The sequence below is a fragment of the Ictidomys tridecemlineatus genome, chromosome 7 (genome assembly GCF_052094955.1).
Source record: "Ictidomys tridecemlineatus isolate mIctTri1 chromosome 7, mIctTri1.hap1, whole genome shotgun sequence".
Lineage (NCBI taxonomy): Eukaryota > Metazoa > Chordata > Mammalia > Rodentia > Sciuridae > Ictidomys > Ictidomys tridecemlineatus.
In genome coordinates this window covers 156,236,830-156,256,951 of record NC_135483.1, presented here as the reverse complement: position 1 = coordinate 156,256,951, position 20,122 = coordinate 156,236,830, and the positions used below count along the sequence as shown (strand labels likewise).

Here is a 20,122-nt window from a genome sequence, read left to right as displayed (position 1 = left end):
AAAATGCTTTGGGAAGAATTAGCATGCCTGTATAAACAAGGCGGTTTTTAAAAACCATTCACTGAACCATTATTATGTTTCATGGATTGTGTTAGTGCTTTACTTGGAGTTTCTTATTGAATCTCCACAGCAACCCTAGGAGCAGATAGTATTAGCTCCATATTAGAAGAGAAAATATTCAGTCAGGTAAAGAATCTGTCTGGGATCCCAGCTAGTGTGCAGCAGAGCTGGGAATTTCTTTGGGGATATAAGTGATGGTTCCTAATATGGGGAAAGGGACAGAGGAAATATGTTAAAGATCAGTAGGAATCTAAAAGGAGGTGAGGGGCTCTTGTTATTGATAGGAAAGAAGAAGAGCCACAGACAGAAAAGACAAACTTTAACATTTTCCCTATTTTGCTCAGCCTTCAGATTAATTGAGTAGTTATTTAAATCACAAACACAGACTGGAAGGTGGGCACTATGAAGTTCATTCCTCAGATAAATTCAACTAAATTCAACCCAACAATATTTATTGAAGTTCTGTGGTTTCCAGAAACAGTGCAAGACATTAATGCCACACACAAATGACACAAGATCTTTGCCAACAAAGTTCTCACTCTAGTGAGGATGAGAGGTACACTATCAACAGATATGCCATGTACAATGGTATATTTATTTTTTCTTGCAGTTCTGGGTGTTGAACCTAAGGCCTTGTATGTACTCTACCACTGAGCTATATCACCATCCCAATGGTATGTATTCTTATAATCAACGTATGTGTTAAGAATTATGAAATACAAAGAAACTCAGTTTTCCAGAGAAACCAGGGAGGGTTTCACAATAGAACTGGCGTTTGAACTTGGTGAATGAATAGAAGATCATGTGGAAAGTGAAAATGTAAAGTTTAGCAGTTGCAAAAGTGTAACTAGTAGGTTAAAAACTAGCCACTGAGTCAGGATTATCGTGGCAGATATCTCAGTCTGTTTTGTGCTTCTATAACAGAATCCCTAAGACTGAATAATTTATAAAGAATGGGGATTTATTTCTAATAGTTCTGAAAGTTGGGAAGTCCAGGGTTGAGGGTCATGTATCTGGTAGGGCCTTCTTCCTACATCATCCAATGGTTTAAGGTGAAAAGGCAAGAGCATTAGCAGGTGGTGGTGGAGGAGGAGAAGGAGGAGGAAGAGGGAATTTTTCCTTTTATCAGGAGCCCATTCTTAGGAAAACAGCATTAATCTGTTCAAAAAGGCAGAGCCCTCATGACTAAATCACTCCTGAAAGGTCCACCCTGTCAACAATATTGCACTGGGGATTAAGTTTCAATACATGAATTTTCAGGGACACACTGAAGCCATAGCAATGGGGGAAGAGAGGCAGGAGAGGGGAAAAGAGAGAGAGAGATCTTTCCCTGGATTTTCAGTTTTCCTTTTGTAAGAGTTCTCTTTATTCTCTCATTCAGGTCTCCAAAGATTCTATGTCCACTGCATCACTTCGCCTCCCAGAAGTGCTTTAATGTTATCTGGCAGTCAGGCATTCATTAAAAAAAAATCAACAATATGTTATTCTGCTGTCTCCCTAACCTGACATCGTGGAAACCTGGGAATCTTGATTTTTCTCACTTTTTTCACTCCCTTTTCTCAATTGCTCACCAAGTTGTAAAGATTATTTTAAGACTATTAATTATAATTATCTAAATATTATTATATATCACCAAGAATCCCAGGTTTCTAGTTTAAACAACTAGGCAACTTGATTGAATTAATAAAACTAAGAACATAGAAGTAGGTTAACATTCAGTTGTTTTTATTTTACTTTATTTTTTATTTGTTGTTATTTAATTAGTTATACATGAAAATAGAATACATTTATGCACTTTGATATATCATACATAGATGGGATATAATTTCTCATTTTTCTGAGTATACATACAGTCGAATCATAGTGGTCATGCATATATACATAAATAATAATGTCTATTTCGTTCTACTATCTTTCCTATCCCCACATCCCCTCCTCTCCCCTATCACATAGAATGTAAAGTACTAGGGACATTTAACTAGAGCAGAAATCATATAGTAGGCATGATGATGTGATCCAAGATGCCATACATCTGGGGGCAAAGTGGTATAGTGGACATGGCTTTGGAACTCAAGAGACCAAAGCTCCCCAACTGCCACTTAATTCTGTGAACACTTGAGGATGGGACCAATCCTTTCTGAATCTCACACACAAAATAGAAACAATATTAACTGGGGGTTGTGTTCAGATCAGCAATAGTGTATGCAAGCTCTGAGCACTGCTGGACTAAGTTGGCATTTTGTAGTTTTTGTTGTTTAAGCACAGGGTCAGAAATAATTGACTTAGAGGAGGATAAGGAAGGGACAGTGACCTGTGTTTAAAAGAGGAAAAGAAACAAGGGGAAAGACTATTTCCTCAAAGTGCTTGGCTTAAGGCAAAGTGGAATGACCATTCCTAAAGGGATTTTTTATGTTCTAGAAGTAAATGCTTGGCAGGTAGGAATGAAACCATACACCATATTCATTTCATACCATCATCACTCTCAAAGGAGTAAAATCCCTATGGTATTCGCACTGGTCTTCATACTAACCCTATACATGCTCTTTTCCAACCCCTTCCAGAGGAGAAGGGAGGACAATGGGCAGAAGGACCATCCCTCTCAGCTTATTCATACCTGGATTTCCTTGCAGGTATAACATATCCTTTCACTTTAGAGCAAAAGGTCAATGAAATTCATTAATTCCTAACTAATAACCAGTTGATTAAATTATAATGATTAAAATGATGTCCTTTCCTATTTTGAAAAGATGAAGGAATCAAAACAGTAGGGGAGATTTGAATATTGAAATTGGATAAACAGTTGGGAGAGTTGTTTAAAATTAGAAGTTAAGCACTAGAGCTGTTGCTCAGTGGTAGAGTGCTTGCCTAGCATGTGTGAGGCGCTGGGTTCAATCCTTAGCACCACATAAAAGTAGATTAAATAAAGGCATTCTGTCCATCTACAACTACAAAGAGAGAGAGAGAGAGAGAGAGAGAGAGAGAGAGAGAGAGAGAGAGAGAGAGAGAGAGAGAGAAAGAGAGAAGTTTAAAACAAAAGTGAAGAATGAGTATATAGAAAGCACTTCAGTTTTGGCTTTGAGTGGGTTTCCAATATTTGACTGACATTAACTACATGTAAGATGTTTGTTGTAAGATGCCATTGTTGGCAGCTATACATCTAGAAATTTTTGAAACTGTTGTTATGTTGACTTTGTTCTAAATGAGTATTGTTCTCTGAGAATTTCAGAACCATCCTAGAACCAACCCAGGAACTTTGTTCTCTGAGAGTTTCAGAACCTTCCAAAATGCCAGAGCTTCCCAGACATTAGTGCAATTCAACACACAGAATAGCACTGTATGCAAGATGCCACACACCACCAAGATGCCAGGGAGTGAGATGAATAAAAGTAGCCCAGCCCTAAGTGTGCTTCCAGTATGGGAGACTTGGAGGTGGCTAAGGGGTGCATATAGAAGATGAGGGTGAGGGAGGTGATGTCCACATTAACAAGTATATTTACAAATTCCCCAGAATGACTGGAGTCTTGACCTATTTGCAGCCATTATGTAATCACTGAAACAAGTCCAGATAAATTATTCAAAATCTCCAAATGCCAATTCCTTTTAATTTTAAATAACAAGCATCCCTGAGAGGGATGATTTTCAGAACGATGACTAAGGGAAAATATTTTTCCAGCAGGGTTTTTGCACAGGAAAAATTTCATTGCTTCCATCCCTTCATCCCACACCCCAAATTCCATACCCTTTGGTGTAAAAATATTTGTATTTAAATAATTTTAAATGTCATGCATTTCTAATTAAAAGCAATTCTGTGCTCAGAAGAACAGAGATTACTTACTTTAAATCAATGAAAAAAACTAAATTTTCCTCAAAGGAAAATTTCATGAGATTCAACGGTAGTTTAAGTGTAATGAGTTTAATCCCATTGGTTACAAGTGGTCTCTGGTGATTACTGATGTCCCAGCTGCCTCCTGCAGCAGGAGTATATAGGACTTTCCTGATATTCTTTCCTTTATCTCTTATCCTTCCTACCTTTAAGTACCCAAGGACTGCTTTTGCACAAAATATTTCAGTTCCCTTGAAAAATGCATTTCCCTCTGCCTTACCCTCTGGTCCGTGGGATCCATCTGATGAAAGGTCCTTGATTTCAGCTACCCACAGCCCTTCTTCTTTAACACCACAGCCTATTTCTTTATTTTCCGCCCAGCCAGAAAACTGCATTCCCTTACCCACAGTGATTGGTTCAGGAATGGAAACATTTGGAAGACAAGTCAATCAAAGTCTATAGCAAAGAAGTAGTAAAGATGAGGAGAGGTAACTTCCTGATGATTTTATGTTACTCCTTGGATTCCACTCTCCCTGTCATGATTAATTCCATGTTTCAGAAACACCATTCTACCTGTTGTTGTGGGTTTTGGGGGTCTTTTTGTTTCTTTTTTTTTATTGTTTGTTTTTATATATGATTACATTTGTCTGTAGACTTTGGGAAAAGCAGATTACTCTCCATAATGTAGGAGGCCCTCATTTAATCAGTTGAAGGCCTTAAGTGCAAAGACTGAAGTTTCCCAGAGTACTACAGAGTACAATATAGAACCTTGGTTGAGCCTAATGCCCTGCATAATTTGGACTCAAGACTGTAACATCAACTGTTAATCTGAATTTCCAGCCTGTTGGCCCACTCTGTAAGTTGCCCTCGTAAGCACAAGTGAATTCCTTAAAATATCACCCCTCATGGATTCTGTTTCTCCGGAGAACCCCAATTAATGCACTGACAATGTACTTTCATCTTTGAATTATCCAGTGTCTTACTTTTGTGTTTGTTTTAGCCAGCTTGAATAGAGTTGCCATCACCTGAAACTAAGAGTTGAACAGTCCAGAGTATAAATGGATGGAGTCCCCTATAGGTTAATTAATGAAAGATTTTCCCAGGATTTTGCCTTCCTTATTAGCTACAAGTAACAAGCTACTTAAGGACACAATTGTGTCTGATGCTTTTTTTGCTTCAAATTCCTTGAAACTTGATCAGGCTAATAAATGTTGACTGAGCTGAATTACAGAATGAGGTGGCCTGGAATGCTCACCTATTGGGATTACCCTTTTATTTAGAGATTAATATCCTTTGACATTGAAGAAATCCAACAGTGACTGCAGGTTTTATCATTTGTATTAAGAACCATAGAAAGTAGGTTCAATTGCATTATTGTTATAGAATTGTTCAGAGGTTGTTGCAGTGACTTTATTTATGTCCTTATATGTATATGTCTATTATAGATGTACACAGGTTTCATTCTGGATGTTTGGATTGGATAGTACACACTTCTTAGCTCCACCAAACCAGCACCCTTCCAAGGACACTGGTCAGAATTAGCACAGACACTGTATATTGGTTTGCTAGGGTGACTATCACACAGCATAAACAGCAGAAATCCATTGCCTCATAGTTCTGGATGCCAGAAACCCAAGATCAAGGTTGAAGGTAGGGCCATACTCCCTCTGAAGGAAGGCACTAGGGAAGTATTGTTTCCAGACCTTTCTCTTAGCTTCTGGTAGTCCCTCGGCTTGTGGAAGCATAACTTCAGTCTTCACGTGGCATTCTCTCTGCATATGTGACAATCTCCAAATTTCCCCTTTTTATGAAGACACCATTCATATGGTATTACAGGCCCACCCTACTCATTACCTCATCTTAACTAATTACACTTGCAACACCCCTGTGTCCAAATAAGGAGACATATTTTGAAGTACCAAGAATCAGGATTTTAACATGAATGTTGAGGGGAGACAACTCGGTTCATGACAATGTTTGTATTTCCTTAACCTTCAGAGCAACATTCATAGGTGGGCACTAGAGCTGAGCGAGTGATAGGAGGAAGGAACACTGGTCTCCAGAGCTAGGAAATACATTGCTAGGACTACTCACTTACTGCCCTATAGTTACTGCTGTAGATTACTATGCCAAGCAGTTATTGTTATTTTTACTGCAGTGCTAGAGATCAGATCCAGCATGCAAAGCACATGCCCTGCCTCTGAGCTATACACCAGCCCTAAGCAAACGATTTCTACTCTGGCACTCCAGGCTTGCAACCCACTCTAGTGAGTTCTCTTTCCTTCTCCCATATTTTCTAGTTAGTTTTTAACCTATTGCTTCCTTCTCCTTAAAGAGCAAATAACCAAGAAACAAGAATTAGAAACAACAGAAAAAGAAAGGAAGTAGAGAAAGAGTGTTTTTAAATAACAGTGTTTAAAATGACACATGCATTGTTTTCTGTGACATATAGAACCAAGATAAACACAAAAAGTAATTTTCTCAGGTTCCAGTTGTTTTTTATCACTCAGACAGAATGGTGCTCCATAGAGCATGAGGAACATTGTGCTATTGCAAACTCTCTGTACCAGAGCAGGAGGAAGCCAGTGCATCTGACTCTTGCCAAAGACAATTCTTCCAAGTGACTGGGGAGAGGGAACCTAGATGGGGGGAATGGGGTTCTTCAAGAAAGCCAGTGATTGTGTGTAAACAATTTGACTAAGGAACACTGACAACAGTCCCACATGCCATCTCTGTCATGCTTGCTATAGGTCAGTCACCTACTCTTTTTTTTTTCTTTTTCTTTCCACATTTTTTAAATTGGTACGTAATAGTTGTACATAATAATGGGACTGACCCCTAATCCTGAAAATTTCCAGCATGGTCCCTGGTTCATGAAGATTCGTGAGCACCGGGCTTGTTGCAGTGGGTAATAGCATGTAGCTCCTATATAGCCAAGTAAATAAGTACCAGATTAGAGGCCCAGCACCTACATAAAAGATACAGATTCTAAAAAAAAAATAAATAAATAAAGTTTTAAATGAATTAACAATGTTATTACTACTGATACTTGACATATTACTAATAAATCAGTAGGAAATTTGGGGAAAGATGATGAAAATTTTATGGGCCAGAAAGAATATATTTTGTCCAGATCTCATCGGAAATCACAGACATTTCATGAGTTTTCCTCTGATTCTTCCAGAACTGCCAAGGAGAAAATAAAAGGTTATCCCAGAGCTTCAGCTTTTCTCTCATCTACTCGATGCCAAGTAGTAAAATGAGAGAAAATGGAATTCTCACCATATTTGAATCATATAAGTCAGAGGTTTTGCTTTATAAAAATCCAGCCTGCTTAAAATGGGCCCAACTCCTGGCCTATAGTGTCCAAAAAATGTTATTTGAAATAAATTGCACTCTATTAACAAAACCCACCAATTGTAATATTTTTTCTGTTTTTCGGAGCAAAATACAAGTCAAGATAAGATGTATACTCTGAAGAAGGCTATGTCCCTAAGCTTCAGATTAAACTATATTAATTTCTAGCCACTCTTTTTTAAAATTGATTGATTGATTGATTGATTGATGCCTAGGATGGAACCCAGTGCCTCACACATGCTAGGCAAGGGCTTCATGACTGAGCTACAATCCTAGCCCCTCTAGTTACGCTTTAAATATGAGGTTAAAATAAAATTAAAAATAAATAAATAAATAAATAAATAAATATGAGGTTTGCTCATAAGGTTATTTGGTAAAATCAGTATTGTATGCAAACTACAATTTGCAGGTAGTAAAATGCTTTATGCCTGTGTGACAATATTGTAAAATGGATCTAGACAATTTCAAAATACAAACAAAATAGTTGCTCTAATAACTAGTTTAATTTGAGAACTGGAGTAAAATATAACTTTTTCTCCTAAAATGTGTTTTCCGTGGTGCATCAAAACAGTTTGCAAAGCTTGGGGGAAGAAAAAAAATACCACCTGATACAATATTCAGTGGAAGGCCAGCAGGGCTACACGTTATGAAAACAATGAATGGATCACTAACATTCTTCAAGGTAAAGGCTCAAATCATTGACAATATACCACAGAGAAGCAGTTATCAATTACAGTTTAAAATAATATGGGTAATATTGGCTTGCTTTGGAATAAGATCAATTTCCTAAAAAACACTTGTAAGCATCTTTGACTAAATTCCATAAATAGAATAATTTCTAGAATAAATATATGGAGAAAGAATCATTTTCTATTCTCTCTCTCTCTCTCTCTCTCTCTCTCTCTCTCTCTCTCTCAGTCTTCTCTTAAATCTCACTAAAGGTCCTCAACCCAGAGGAAAGCAGTGGTTTTCAGTGGGGGGTTTTTAGCACCCCACCCTCCAGACATTTGGAAACATCTAGAAACATTTTTTGTTGACACATGGAAGGTGAGGACAAGGCTAAAAGGAAGGTGCTACTAGTATCTAGTGGGAAGAGATCAGGGATACTGCTAAACATCCTGTAATGCACCAGCCAGTCCCACAACAGAATTATCTGGTTGCAAATATCAATAATTCAGAGACTGAGAAACACTGGTCTAAAGGTACAACAGCCCTTTGAAACCCACATAAGCTGGGGGAATTGCAGATCAGCAGTTCCAGCAAAGAAATTCAATTTTCAAATTGGATGTGTGAAGAAATCTCAGAACTGTTTTGATTCTTTGTCCTACCCCATCTTCTCAAGTAAAATTCTAAAAGAAACATTATGGTAAATAATCAGGATTGTCTATTTTATACCACAGTTTTTCAAAGTGTGGCCTGTGCCTTAGCCTGGGATTTCTGGCAATCATAGTAGACACTCTGTTAGTTTTCTCCTTGGTCCTGAAAGTTCTTACTGTCTATTTTAAAAATGAATGCTGCATGAAATTCTCTATTCCACATCATTCAATTGCACTTTTTGTTTTATTTGGGTTTTTATTTGTTTTTTCTTTCTCATTCTCCAAGCCTTCGTTTAAGACAGCATGTAATTTTCAGGTAACAAGTTTCAAGAAAATTGTTTTGTGGATAATAATGGAGACTTTATGATTCACAAGCTCTAGGGGACTTCAGTATAATTTTATTTTCACAAACTAAGAGTCAGTTATGGCAAGTATCTTTCCATTCTTGAAAACCATATAGCACATTTTTATTCCCCAGCCAGTTGCCTGTCCTGCCTACCAAAGCTCTGAACTGATTGTGCTCATGACCTTAGTCTTCTTCAGGGAGCCCACCACTCCTTTATGAACAAGTCTACTGTGGTCAACCAATTGAGGAGGGTTTACCTCAATTAAAATGCCAGAGGCTTTCAAAGTACAGCTGTTAGATACTAGAAAAGTTAGTTATAGCCAGGCACGGTGGCTCACACCTGTAATCCCAGCAACTCAGTAGGCTGAGTGAGGAGGATCATAAGTTCAAAGGCAGCCTCAGCAATTTAGCAGGACCATAAGCAACTTAGGAAGACCCTGTTTCAAAATGAAAAATAAGAAGGCTGGCAATGTGGCTCAATAGTTTAGAGCCTCTCAGTTCAATCCCTGCTACCAAAAGGAAAGAAAAAAAAAAAGATATTGGTACCAAGCAAGACATTTTAAGCAAATAAAACATCATTTAGCAAAACTACCTGCCAGCCAAACAAACAGAATGCAAGAGAAAACCTAGCAATAATCCATACAATTAACCTGTACAAAATGACACAGTATCTTTTATAACAGTTAAATCATAGAAAGCAGGCTGGGGTTGTGGCTCAGTGGTAGAGCAGTTGCCTGGTATGTGTGAGGCACTGGGTTTGGATCCTCATCACCACATAAAAATAAATAAATAAATAAAAATAAAGGTATTCAGCAAAGTAGTAGGATATAAAATCAACACCCATAAATCAAAGGCATTTCTGTAGATCAAATCTCCTCTGAGAAGGAAATGAGGAAAACTACCCCATTTACAATAACCTCAAAAAAAAAAAAAAAAGATACTTGGGAATCAACAAAAGAGGTCTTGGATAGGCAGAATTAATATTATCAAAATGACCATACTACCAAAAGCACTATACTGATTTAATGCAATTCTGATCAAAATCCTAATGGTATTCCCCATAGAAATAGAAAAAGCAATCATGAAATTCATCTGGAAAAATAAGAGACCCAGAATAGCTAAAGCAATGCTTAGCAGGAAGAGTAAAGCAGGTGGCATCACTATACCAGAGCTTAAACTATACTACAGAGCAATAGTAACAGAAATAACATGGTATTTGCACCAAAACAGGCTGGTAGACCAATGGTACAGAACAGAGTACACAGAGACTAACCAACACAATTACAATTATCTTATATTAGACCAAGGTGCCAAAAACATGCATTGGAGAAAAGAGCCTCTTCTATAAAATGGTGCTGGGAAAACTGGAAATCCATATGCAAAAAAATGAAATTAAACCCCTATCTCTCACCATGCACAAAACTCAACTCAAAGAGGATCAAGGACCTAGGAATTAAATCAGATACTCTGCATCTAATAGAAGAAAAAGTAGGCTCTAATCTTTATAATGTGAGTTAGGCCCCAGCTTCCTAAATAAGACTCCTATAGTGCAAGAATTAAAATCAAGAATCAATAAATGGGTTGGACTCAAACTAAAAAGTTTCTTCTCAGCAAAAGAAACAATCTGTGAGGTGAACAGAGAGCCTACATCCTGGGAGCAAATTTTTACCTCTCACACATCAGATAGAGCACTAATCTCTAGGGTAGATAAAGAACTCAAAAAGCTAAGCACCAAAAAAAACAATAGCCCAATCAACAAATGGGCCAAGGACCTGAACAGACACTTCTCAGAAGATGATATACAATCAATCAACAAATATAAGAAAAAATGTGCATCATCTCTAGCAATTAGATAAATGCAAATCAAAACTACTCTATCTCACTCTAGTCAGAATGGCAGCTATTATTAAGACAAACAACAATAAGTGTTGGCGAAGATGTGGGGAAAAAGGTACACTCATACATTGCTGATAGGACTGCAAATTGGTGCTGCCAATATGGAAAGCAGTATGGAGATTCCTTGGAAATCTGGGAATGGAGCTACCATTTGACCCAGCTATCCTACTCCTTGGTCTATACCCCAAAGACTTAAAAACAGCATACTACAGGGACACAGCCACATCAATGTTTATAGCAGCACAATTCACAATAGCTAAATTGTGGAACCAACCTAGATGCCCTTCAGTGGAGGAATGGATAAAAAAAAAATGTGGCATATATACACAATGGAATTTTACTCGGCAATAAAAGAGAATAAAATCATGGCATTTGTAGGTAAATGGATCGCGTTGGAGAAGATAATGCTAAGTGAAGTTAGCCAATCCCAAAAAACAAATACCGAACGAACGTTTTCTCTGATATAAGGAGGCTGACTCATAGAGGGGTAGGGAGGGGGAGCATGGGAGGAATAGATGAATTTTAGATGGGGCGGAGAGGTGGGAGGGAAAGGGAGGGGGCAGGAGATTAGCAAGGATGGTGGAATGTGATGGACATCATTATCCAAAGTACGAGTATGAAGACACGAATTGATGTCAACATACTGTATATACAAGCAGAGATGTGAAAAGTTGTGCTGTATATGTGTAATAAGAATTATAATGCATTCTGCTGTCATTTATTTTTTTAAAAAATCAATTTAAAAAGGTATTGTGTTCATTTACAACTAAAAAAAAATCGTAGGAAACTAGGGCCAGATAGAACATTTTGTACTATTTAGGTGCACTACTGAGTAAACTCTTTCTGGGGTTTTATTTTTCTCTCTTGCTTTATTTTTGTGATGAAGAAATGAAATAAAGACTCAGTGAAGGCAAACAACTTGGCCAGACTCATCCAGGGAAAGAATCAAAGTTAAAACTGGGAACACAGATTTTTCTTCTTTATGTATAAAGGGCCCAAAGCACAAAGACTATTTTATTCATAGGTTTTCCCATTTTTTCCCCAGTACTTCTTTTTCTCACCTTTCTCTCTTAGCTCAAATTCCCAACTCCCTGGATAAACTATTTTGGAAATTAGAAAACTTTCTTTTAATGCAAATAATGCCTTTTTTAAAAACTTGTAAACACCCACAACATTTTTATGCTTAGTGACTTCATGCCAACTATGTATATTCATGGTGTATTGGGATCTATAAATGTCATTTGTATATTCATATACATTTGCATCCCAGATTTCCAAATCTAGTTGTTTTCCCTCCCTTCCTGAGAGCCAGGCACACCCCTGACATTTTGGTATCCAAGCTTTAAATACAATTCAATTATGGGAACTTGAATTGGACACAAGTTATGGCAAAGGACAAAATATATTTCTTGATAGTTTCCTTCCAGTAATATTCATCATCTTTTACTAGAAAAGATTAACAGAGAAGTACTCAATGTATCTCTGGAAATGAAGGAGATTTTGACCTAAATAAAAATAAGCACTATTTAAGACTTGACAAACTGCTAGGGAATTTTTTTCTTCTGTTCTACAAAGGGTCCCTGGCACAGGGCATAGTTACAGCTGCTGATAGGAATGTCTATGGAAACCTTATTCTGTACTTCCTATAATCACCACCTAAAATATGTAAGTTAAGCACCCAACCTAATTTATTTTAATGCTCATCTTCATACTTTAAAATAAGCATTATTTCTTGGCAAGTGTGCTTGGCAAGTTTTCTATTTAAAGTGCATATATAATATGATGCCAATTTTTAAAAACGTGTGTGTGCATATAGGCAAAAAGTCTATTTGAATACTTACCAAAATGATAACAATTATTTTCTTGCAGTGGTAGGGCTTTTCTTTATAGTTATCTACTGTATTTAATTTTTCTTTTTTTAGTTATACATGGATATAGTATCTTCATTTCACTTATTTATTTTTATGTTGTGCTGAGGATCAAACCCAATGCCTCACATGTGTGAGAGACAAGCACTCTGCCTCTGAGTTCCAGCCCCAGCCTTATCTGCTATATTTTTTACAAAGCTTATTTATTTCTTTAATATTCAGAAAAAGTATTAATTAAGCACAAAATGTTTATAACAATTTATCAAATGGCACTCTTTGTCCCTCTGATTCACTGGAATTTGCACAGTTCTATTTATTTAATAAATATTTATTGAATGCCTACCATGTGCAAGGCCTTGTGCTAATAGCTGTTAGATAAATAGTATTGATGTTTCACTAAGACCAAAGAGTGCATATTATTAGGGCTGGGGTCATAGCTCAGTGGTAGAACACTTGCCTAGCATGTATGAGGCACTGGATTCAATTCTCAGCACTGCATATAAATAAAATAAAATAAAGGTCCATTGATAAGTAAAAAAAAAATGCCTATTATACACTTATAGCTATTTTTCAGGAGCTCTGGATACAGGGGAGAAGAAGACAATCTCTCTGACTCCAGGAGCTTACATACTATAAATATGTAAAACAAGCAATAAGTAATAGTCATCATGATGTTTGTTATGAAGGTGATATAGTAATGCCAGATTTATGGGACTCCAATACACCTCCAGGAGCAGAATCTGATGCAATCACACAAGAGTCTTTATTGCAAACTCGAGCCTGGACTCACAACCATTCCAACACAGCAGCGGTCCCAGGGAGTGAGCCCTGTCCTTTGTTCAGTGAGATTTTATAGGTTTTTGGAGATGCTCTATGCATCACAACATCACACAGCAAATCATTTCACACCGAAGGAAAATCAAACTACAACTCTTAACATTGATTAGCACATTCACTGGCTGGAACAAGTTGGTTGGGGTGATTGGTTAGTACAAGAGGGGGATTCCTTTGAACTGATTGGTTTAAGTCACGAGCGGTGTATGTGCTAAACTACATGGTTTCCCAACATGTTATCAATCACCATAAACTACTGGGAGGTTATCTGGCACCCCATGTATTTTCCCTGTCTCATGCTGATTGATAGTTGCTAGGGGGTTGCTATGGGTCCTCACCTAGCCTAACTGACTCAGGGACACCTAGTACCTAAGATCTCTCTTGTTATTTGCAGACAAACAACTCAGCAGGGTGGGTATGTGCTTAGGAGTGCTCTGTGTGTTTTTCCAAGGACAAGGGTTATGCCCTCTTCCTTGGACAGGCTTTGAGGTAGAAGCTTTTTTCAAAAATGGAGTCACATCAGTTTTTCAATACTTTGGGGTCATGTCCCAGATGGTGATTGGGAGGGTACGGCTGCCTTAGCTGGGGTAGTCATGGAAGGCCTCACTGCAGAGATCACATCTGGGTGGAGGCCTGAATACTAGGAGGCAATTTGTGAAGATAGGCTGTTAAGCAGAAGGAACAGCAAGACAGAAAGACCAAGGTGTATATTCAAGCAATAAATTGGACAAATAAAAGACTGTAACAGAGGGCAGAGAAGAAAGAAAAGTAAGCAGAAGCTAACAGGGCAGCCTGCAAGCCATGAAAGAGAGTTTAGATTTGATTCTCATTGCCCTGGGAAGTCATCAGTAAGTTATTAGTAAGAGAAGTGACATTGCCTAGTTTACATTTGATAAAGATCCCTTTGTGGAAGACAAGGGTGTAGACAGGGATATCAGTTAAATGCTGTTGAGGATGCAGAGGATGATAGAGGAGAGGAATACTAAAAACTCAAATTGGGGAAAAGCCTCATGATTGGGGACCGAAAAAAAGTGGAGGAAAGCTCAGTGGTAGAACACTTGCCTAGCATGCATGCAGCCCTGGATTCAATCCCCAGCACCACAAAACGCAAACGAATGAACAAAAACACAATGGCGGAGGTTTTGTTCTTCCCTTAAGTAGCCACCTTTCTCTTTCAACTTTTATCTAATGGAATAGGATTAAGATTGTTAACTATATCTCAGTATCAATTCTCCTTTATTATTTTTTAGAGTTCCCTAAGTTATAGCTAGACACAGGGCCATTTGATTATAAACTACATTTCCCAGCTGTCCTTGCAACAAGGAGTGATCTCATGTATAAGTTCAAACCAATGGGAAATAAACAGGAGTAATGTGTACTGCTTCTAGGTTATCTCCTTAAGGACACAGACAAAAGAAAAGATTTCACACATCCCTTGGGCTGGAAATCAGACAGAGTGCTAACCCTGCTGAGTTGCTTGTCTGCAACATCATGGTGGAACAGCCAGATATAGGGACTAGCTTCCCTGAATGACCTATAGGACACAATCTGCTAGATGACTGCCAATGCTCACCTTCAATCTGTATCACATGGGAAAAATTAACTTCCCGTTTTTTAGAGTCATGGTGCATCCTAGGGTCTTTTGTTTAGAACCACTTATCCTATATCCAGTGTGGGGTAATGAGGGGAAGCCAATGGAAACGTTAAACAGAGAAGCTAAAGCATGGCAGGCGGCTGATCTGTGGTTTTAAAAAGATAAATAAAAAAGTCTTCTTTTCAGTGTCTTTTTTCCAAAGATGGAAAGAAGACACAACCAACCAAGAGAAAAACTATCTCCATACTAACCTAGTCAGAAGCTCTGAGGCATATCCAAGTCTTGGAAGAGTTTTGACCCCCAGCTAAGATTCAGAATGCATAATAAAGGAACACTCTAGTCTTGAACTCTATATAACATAGTTTGTGATATGCTTATTAAAAAGAAACAGAAAGATAACAGATTGTTTTCTTTACTCCTCTATTTTTAAGAAACTTTACAAAAAATTACTCTTAATGAAGCAGTATACCCTCTCTATACAAATATGCAAAATATACTGAGCTTTAAGTCAATCAAGCACATTTGAACACCAGGCCTTGTGGCTCCATCTGTATTGGGTGTCTGCAGCCAAGTTGGCTGATCTGATGGCAGTGTATCTAAATTTGGAAACCTTACTAAAAGGAAAAAAAAAAAAGGTGTCTCAGAGTTTTGAAAGGCACCAAACTTGCATGATAAAATGAATTAAGTCATACTAACTATTATAGTAGGTAAGAAAATAGTATTTGAATATGGGGAACATTACTTCCCTCATAGGGCTTTTGGGAGAATTAAAAAAAATATTAAGCCTATTGTTGGTATATATCTGTCATCCCAGCACCTCAGAGGCTGAAGTAAGAGGAATCACAAATTCAAGGCCAGCCTCAACAATTTAGTAAGACCCTCAGCAACTTAGCAAAACCCTGTCTCAAAATAAACATAAAAAAAAAAAGAGCTGGGGATGTGGCTCAGTGGTTAAGCACCCCTGGGTTCAATCCCTGGTGCCAAAAAAAAAAAAAAATTAAAAAATTTTGTTGTTAGTTTCTCCTTTGCTCCTACTTGGACGATTATCTGGCTTTCAAATTTCAAAATACTCTGAAATCTGCCCTGAATCCCTGAAAGTATGACCAAATGACCATTCCCAGTAAACAGACAACTTGACCTTTCCCCATTTCTCAACGTAGGGATGGAGGTGAGAGGAGGGAAGGGAGACTGGCATTTGTGTAGCACTATGTGCACTGGTTTTCTCTTTTGGTCCTCATAGCTCAGTGAGGTAGCACCACCACTCCTATTTTGACAGTAAAGAAACTGGGTCTCAACAGAGGTTAAGTTCGTTTCTCTATTACTTTACTAATGTGTCTGATAATGGAAGAGCTGAAACTCAAGGTCAAGGCTTTGTAACTCTAAATCTCACCTTTCCTGTACACCTCTGGGGAGGTCTAAGCCTCATACAGCATAGACTATAGGGCTATATGCAGTATTCTTGTACATAGTAGTGGACTCCCAAGACACTTTTTTCTTTTCTTTTTTTCCAGTACTGGTGATTGAACTCAGGTGTTCCATATCACTGGGCTACATTCCCAATCCTTTCTTATATTTGAGATAGATCTCACTAAGTTGTTGAGGCTGACCTCAACCTTGCAATCCTCCTGACTTAGTCCCCTGAGTCACTGGAATTACAAAACCATGTTCCACTCTCAATTTTCTGGTTTAATTCCAAGTAAAATCAATCATTTTCTTCTCTGCATTCCCACTTAACATTTTGTGCATACATCCACATGTCAAATAGTTTTTGGTGAATAGGCCTATTTATGGTTGCCCCCAATTAAACTGCTAGTTTTCCGTAGGCAAACATTTTAGCATCTATGTATTTTTTGTGTCCATTAAAATCCTTGCACTCAACAATACTCATCCGAAGATTCCCTTACTGCAGTCATAGGTCATAATGCAGTTGCTGAGCATTTAGCCACGACACTTTCCAGGTATATCATTGAGCTCTCTTCATTCTCCAGGTCCTAAGCCTCACGCAGTTTCCATGAGCAGTAGCTACTACACATGTGAAGACAAGTGAAGAACTGTGTGTCAGAACTGTTGCATATCAACTAATGTAAACAAGGACCTTTGAAGGTTGTGGTTTATGGTAACCACAGAAACCTTTGTTAGTAAATGAGAAAACGGCTTTCACCTGCTTGGGTTTGAGCTCATGAAAAGGTTCTGAAGGGTCACACACAGATACACACATATACACTCACACTGCAAGCTAACATTATCCCTTTAGTACCAAGAACCTCCTGACCTGTAATCTCACAGCATGGAGGCTGAGTCATAATAGTAAACCTTGGAGGAAATTTCACAACAAATTCTTTAAATATATTCATAGCTATCAGCAGTAATATTGGATTCAATTAGGCAACCCTGATTTGAGCAGCATACAATCTTTACTGTAATTAGTTTCTTTGTTGTACACATTGTGTCACCACCAAGGAACATCATTAAAAGGCACACTCTCCCATAGGTAATCACACCCTGGACCTTGTAAGTATGATGGTAACAAGCAAAGAAAATACAACATTTCTTCCCCTGCATGATAATACAAGGGGAACAAATAGTGCCCAAATCCTACTCATTTCCATTTTTTGTCAAAATGTTTTTAGCATAAGATTGCTGAGTCCATAAAAGCATGTAACAGAATTATCACTGTTGGTTTGGGCAATACTAGTTGAAAGGTAAAATAAAAACAAATATCATTCTGTAGGGATCTATATTTAAATTGTTTTACAATCCAGACTATTTTTCATTGTAGGATAGTGTCAAGAAACATGAAGAGGAATAGTTTATGGATTCTTGTAGAAGAAATAAGAAAATAGGAAGAAATACAAAGGAAAATTTATAACTTATAGCAATAGTAGGTAAACCAACCAGACTGGCCTGAGGTTGCCATTAAAAGAAAAATAAAACCATCATGCTTTTATCAAATGGTTTAGGCAAAGTCCTGAATTTTCAAAATTGGTCTCCCTACCCCCTTCATCCTAATTATTACCCAGGAGGCAACTGAGAAGGAGCTGCATTCAGTGATAGAATTATCTAACTAAGGTGTGTGGGATTAGGAGGAGACGAGGGAGGTAGAATTGGAAATCCCATTGAGGAGGCTATTCCAGTGTCCCACAACACCAGATGCCCATGGATGACAGGGAGCACAGAGGGTTCATCAAATATCTTGACTATGAACCCACTGTTGAGTGGCTTTTGTGGTAAAAGGCATACTATTTCCAGACTGTGAAAGGTCCAGATAGCCAAAAACATGGCATGGATTAGTGTCAAGGGCTGATCAAACTGTAACGGAAACATTAAAACCTAAAAAAGTGTCAACAGCAGTTAGCACCTGGATATCCCTGAGAAGGAATCAAAAGTCAATTTTAGATGATCTGCCATAGTGGGTGGGGTCAATGCCTCATATAATGGGTTCTCACTTCAGTGCACAAACAGGTCTTTGGGCCTTGGTTCTGTAGTGGCACCACCACTCGCAAAATCTTAATTAAGCTTCTACAGAAATCTTCACCATAATTGATCTTAGGACTAGCAGCAAAAGGCTCTGTGCAAGAGTTCAATGTAATTAAGCTTCCTAATTCCTGTTGCTTTATCCTACTTGGCCACGGGATGAAGGAAATCAGCACTCCAGGTGCTGAACACCCCTTTACTAGTTTTTCACAACATTTATGGGCTATCTAGTGTTGTAGATTCTCTAATCTAAAATGATATATGTATAATAGTTTGTAAAAGTTTTCAAGCTGGAAGTGTGTTGCAAATGCAGAGTGTGATAAGGAAGACAGAGTCTTTTAACAAGGTCTCTGGACTTGAGCCAGCGAGCTTCACAGGGATATTTAACATTTCAAAGATAGGAGACAATGTTACTAATTGGGTTCCAAGGAAATTGCTGGCAGAGGGGAAAAGAAGCTCTCCCTTCTGAGGCGTTGTCCTTTAAGAGTTAACTTGCCCAAAACATTGAAAGAAAAAGCTGTTTTTGTGTGAACTTCTGTAGATTGTGAACTTCTGAGTTCCTCTCCTTACACACTGAGTATAAAGTTTTGAAACATCCTGAACTTGGGGTTCGGGGGAATTGATTGATATAGCGAAAGCTTTTCCCTCTGTACCTAGTTGCAGCCAAATAAATCTGCTTCCTAGTACTCCTTTGGTGTCTGACCTTGTCTGTTCCTACAACAGGGGTTAAAGAGATAGCAGTTTTTCCATGAATGCCAAAGAAGTTGAGTGTTGTGAATGCAAACAAGTAGTTCAAGCAACTGAAGCAGGGCAGCAGTATCCTCTGCATCAGGAACATACAGACCTTCACTTTATGCCCAGTGTGTGATGGGTCTTGTACCATTGACCCAGGCAGCAATGATGGCAATCTGTGTGGTACTGGCTTGACCAGCAGCTTGAGTCCAGTTGATCTTATTAGATCATGGACTCTTGCCATGGGCTTAATCTGAAGAGTTCCATCAGTAACCACAATTTATTTCCATAGTTTATCTCCCTAATTTTTTTGTTTTTAATCTGCCAGTCTTTAAGTGGCAAACCCTACATTCACATTGGCAACAGCCCAGCAATCAGTAAAAAACATAACAAATGTTTTTCAAGGATAGTATTGACCAGAGATATGAGAACAGCCTTGAGTTCTGCCTCCTGAGCAGAGCAACCTCATCCATTTTTGGTTTTGTATCTTTGTCATTGAGGTTGAGCAGTCACTGTGCCTAGTGAATGCTGTCATATTTCAGCTTAACCAAACAATGAGGCCCAAAGGGGAACTGCTTGAACCAATGGCCCTGGGAAGCCCTTGTTTTGAAGCCTTTGCTCCATTTGGCATAGTAGGGATAGAGTTTTCTAGCAAAGGCATAGGTACAATTCTTATATGTGGAACCTGGATGCTCCTGAGGCTGAGCTGGCTGTGTTCTTGAGTGTACCATTCCATTTAACAAGTGAAACTTGTTTGGCCCTTCCTGACTTCAGCCAAGTTGACTCACCCCAAAATAGGGATGTCATACAGGAGAATCACAA

General features: G+C 38.2%; 1 protein-coding gene across 20 annotated transcripts in view; it reads left to right on the top strand.

Annotated features, from left to right (window-relative positions):
- Positions 1–20,122, top strand: part of Nemp2 (nuclear envelope integral membrane protein 2) — a 121,056-nt gene that overhangs the window by 30,630 nt on the left and 70,304 nt on the right. For 13 of the 20 annotated variants that reach the window (XM_078017744.1, XM_078017736.1, XM_078017740.1 and 10 more), the window contains 2 exons: positions 671–734; positions 2,622–2,690. The exons of 1 other annotated variant lie outside the window; for it this stretch is intronic. In XM_078017744.1, the coding sequence (XP_077873870.1) occupies positions 698–734; positions 2,622–2,690 (106 nt within the window). In that variant the 5' untranslated portion in view covers positions 671–697. The remainder of the gene's footprint in view (positions 1–670; positions 735–2,621; positions 2,691–20,122) is intronic. 6 more of the 20 variants (XM_078017749.1, XM_078017752.1, XM_078017751.1 and 3 more) reach the window with 1 other exon arrangement.